The sequence below is a fragment of the Arachis duranensis genome, chromosome 7, assembly GCF_000817695.3.
Source record: "Arachis duranensis cultivar V14167 chromosome 7, aradu.V14167.gnm2.J7QH, whole genome shotgun sequence".
Taxonomy (NCBI): domain Eukaryota; kingdom Viridiplantae; phylum Streptophyta; class Magnoliopsida; order Fabales; family Fabaceae; genus Arachis; species Arachis duranensis.
In genome coordinates, this window is record NC_029778.3 from 22148711 (window position 1) to 22152233 (window position 3523).

Here is a 3523-nt window from a genome sequence, read left to right on the forward strand (position 1 = left end):
ATTTAGCGAACCTTTTGATGTAAAGTCCATCACTAACTGACAATTTCAGGCCATGCTTTAAAAAATGCACAAAAGGGTAAAGACACCAAAAAGAACACAAAATGGAAGTTAATGACGAAACTGGTGGACCTCACCAATACAAAGTCCACCAAACATTAAAATTTCCCCAAACTAAGTAATTTTCATTAGTTGAAAAAGGACAACAAAGTATTTGGACCAGAAATTAGGAGCATATATATTTTATATTTTTCTTTTTCCAAATTAATATGAATTGCAAAGAAGTGATAATAATTAGAATGGATAAATACAAGAATATTTCATTTAGAACCAATTAAAAATAATTGTACGACTTGTCATCTTAGATATTTATGAAAGATATTTTTGGAGTTGCGAAGTGGGATCTTCTACGTCAGTGTCTCTTCACAAAGCGACCCTACAAACCAAAAATATCAAGGAAAAAAAAAGAAAAAAAAAACCTGTTCCTCATCAGAAAACAAAAAAGTGCCCAAATTGCAAATTTATAACCAATAGAAGAGAAGCAAATAAATAACATGGAAAAAAAATTGAAATTCAAAAAGTGACCTTGATTCTTGGTCTTTTATCTGCGTTTAGTTTCCGAACTTGGTATCTTATCTTCTTGGAGAACAATCTGTTCTGGCGCTTCTCTTTGTACCTTAGAACACTTGCTTCCCTTCTTGTTCTTTCTTCTTCTAATACTGGCACTTCTCCCATCTAAGCACAATAGTCATGAGGCTAATACTATCTAATTAACAAAATAATAAGAGTATAATAATTATGAAAATATGTTCTAAGAATTCATTTGCAAGTGAGAATTTAATAATAATAATAATAATAATAATAATAATAATAATAAAAGAAAAAATTATCACTCTTAATTAAAACATTTAGATCAAATAACAACATCTTAATTGCTAAAATCAAGTGAAATAGCCCAAAATTTTGAAACAACATAAAATGTTGTATCAAAGAAAGAAGATCAAATTAAATTTCAACCAAAAAGAAAGACTAATAATGATATATCATTAGAGAGTAACAATATAGAAATCTGAACAATAATTATGATTATTCCAGAGAAATACTCACCGTAATTATATTCTAAAGTTATCTTAGGAAAACATCAATAATGACAAGATATATTTGAACTCGAAATTATGAGTGAATCCAAACATATTCTACACATAAACTTGCAAGCATACCTTCACGAAAAAACAGTGAAAAACAAATATGAAGATTAAGGGAGTGAAGAAGATGAGAAGACTAACATAGTAGTAGCCATTGTTGGTGGTTGCCAATGAAAGTGAGTAGTCATCAGCCCAGAGAGAGCCACGGTCAGACCAAGCATCCAAAACCTCTTGATAGTTCAAATTCAAATTCAAAGCCACCATCTTTTCATCTTCCACTTCCCAAAACCCAAAAATATTATTGTTATTACTTTCTTCTTCCCTCTTTACTACCATCTTCTTCACCTCCTCCTCCATTAGGCACTTGTTATTATTGCTTATTCTGCTATCATCTCTTACTACTACCTTCAATTCATTTTCTGCTTCTGGGAATTTATGATGATCCTCCTCCCATTCCATGAAATCCCAATGAAGCTCTTCATCATCGCCACTACAACTAGTTACCATTCCCTGCTGTGGAGATGGTAACAACTTTTGTTCTTCTTCTTCTTCTTCTTCTTCTTCTTCTTCTTCAATGTCCAAGACTCCTTCAAGTTGCTCCAAGATACTGAATTCTTCATCATCATTATCGTGGTATAGTAGTTGGTGGTTATTGGAAAAGGGTAATATGGAGGAGGAGAAAGTAGCTTCTGGCACTTCTTGTTCTTTCTCTTTCTTTGGACTTCTAAGCAGTGAAGTGTATCCCATCTTATCTCTGAAAACGGCTGTTTCTCTTTCTCTATCCTTCTGTGTTTTTGTGTGTCTCCTCTTCAATTTCTATTTGCATAATAATGCATTACACTGATGTTTGTTTATATCTATATCTATATTTATATGACTACTATAATTATAAAAACTATCTTCTTAGGGGGGTCAAATGATAACACACTATCTCAATATTTGGCAAATTTATCAATATGCTGTCAGCCAGAGGAATGTTACATTAATAATAATAATAATAATAATAATAATAATAATAATAATAATAATAATATAACCTCTAACAAGAAGAATAAGCATGGTCAATTAGTGGAGGAAATAGATAATCCACATATGCATAGAAGGATAAATAGACATATCGAAAAATATAAAGAACTAACTCTATATAGCCAACTTAATATAGCAGTTAATTTTTTAAAAAATCCTAATTTTAAAATTTAAAACGTTTAAATATGCACCAACTATTTAAAAAGTCCTAATTTTAAAATTTAAAATCTAAAATACGCTTTTTTTTCACCTTTCTTCTCATAGTCGTAGTGGAATGCTTCCTTGCTGTTGTCACTGCAACCTTGGTGCGCCGGTCTCCCCACAACTACCACAAATGTGGTGGCCTTGGTCGCTGCGTTTGTGCTTCCCCAGCCATGTTCTAGAGCTCTCTTTGTCGCGGAGTTGCATATTCTTTGGTTCCCAGATATGTCGCTTCCACTACTTGTTGTTTCTCATGGATGCATGAGTGGTTAGCGGCAACTCTCCATCAAAATTAGTCATGTTGAACGCAACCTAGAACTCTTCTTTATAGCATCAATAACTTCATCAATTGACGAAGGAGACTCGAAATTAATCTCTTTGTCTGTGAATTATCCTTCTGTTGAAGACAATGTTGAGGGTGTTAATCTTATTCTTTGTCAACATAATGATCATTTATGTTATCTAATATTTAAAATTTTGGATGATTTTTTTCTGTTGGTTTAAATGTTTGTATTGTTTGAATTTAAATGTGTTTTTGTTAGATTTTGTATGTTTATGTAGCGAATAAGTTAGATTTATTCATTATATTTTGTATGTTTCAATATGAATGTGGATAGTTATTGATTGTTAGTTTTCAACATAAATGTGGATAGTTATTAATTCTGGATTTTGTTTTCCAGATCTCGTGTTTATTTTGTACGCATTTTGGATGTTTCTTTCTGTAGTATAATATATGTTTTTATCCTAAATTTGGATATTTATTAGATGTTAGATTGCAGATGTTTCTTTCAGGTCATGTTCAGATCTTTTTTAAACATTTTGGTTATTCTTTTCTTTCTTTTTTTTGAGTAAACTACTATTTCTACCAATAAAAGTTCAGAACGCTGACAAATCTATCCATGAATGAAATTGATTTTATATCCATGAAAGATGGACTTTTGCAGACAAAATTATCCGAATCCTAAAAAACTAAATATAATTTCCAAACTACCTTCTAATATAACTTAACTCTAACTTCTAATTTAACTCCATGTGCCATTACCCTAATCCCAAATCCTACCACCACTCTCCTCCCCAACTACTGCCATCACCATCACCATAACTGCCATCACCACCCTTTCTCCTCCCTCCACCTCTTCGACCCCGACCTCAAC

General features: G+C 31.8%; 1 protein-coding gene across 1 annotated transcript; it reads right to left on the reverse strand.

Moving 5' to 3' along the window:
* Positions 1-296: 296 nt before the first annotated feature.
* Positions 297-1942, reverse strand: LOC107458347 (protein CHLOROPLAST IMPORT APPARATUS 2). Its single transcript, XM_016076557.3, has 3 exons — positions 1284-1942; positions 583-732; positions 297-433 (listed from the first exon to the last, which is right to left on the reverse strand). Exons 1-3 carry the CDS (start codon positions 1887-1889, stop codon positions 410-412), a joined length of 780 nt encoding a protein of 259 aa, XP_015932043.3. The 5' UTR covers positions 1890-1942; the 3' UTR covers positions 297-409.
* Positions 1943-3523: the final 1581 nt, after the last annotated feature.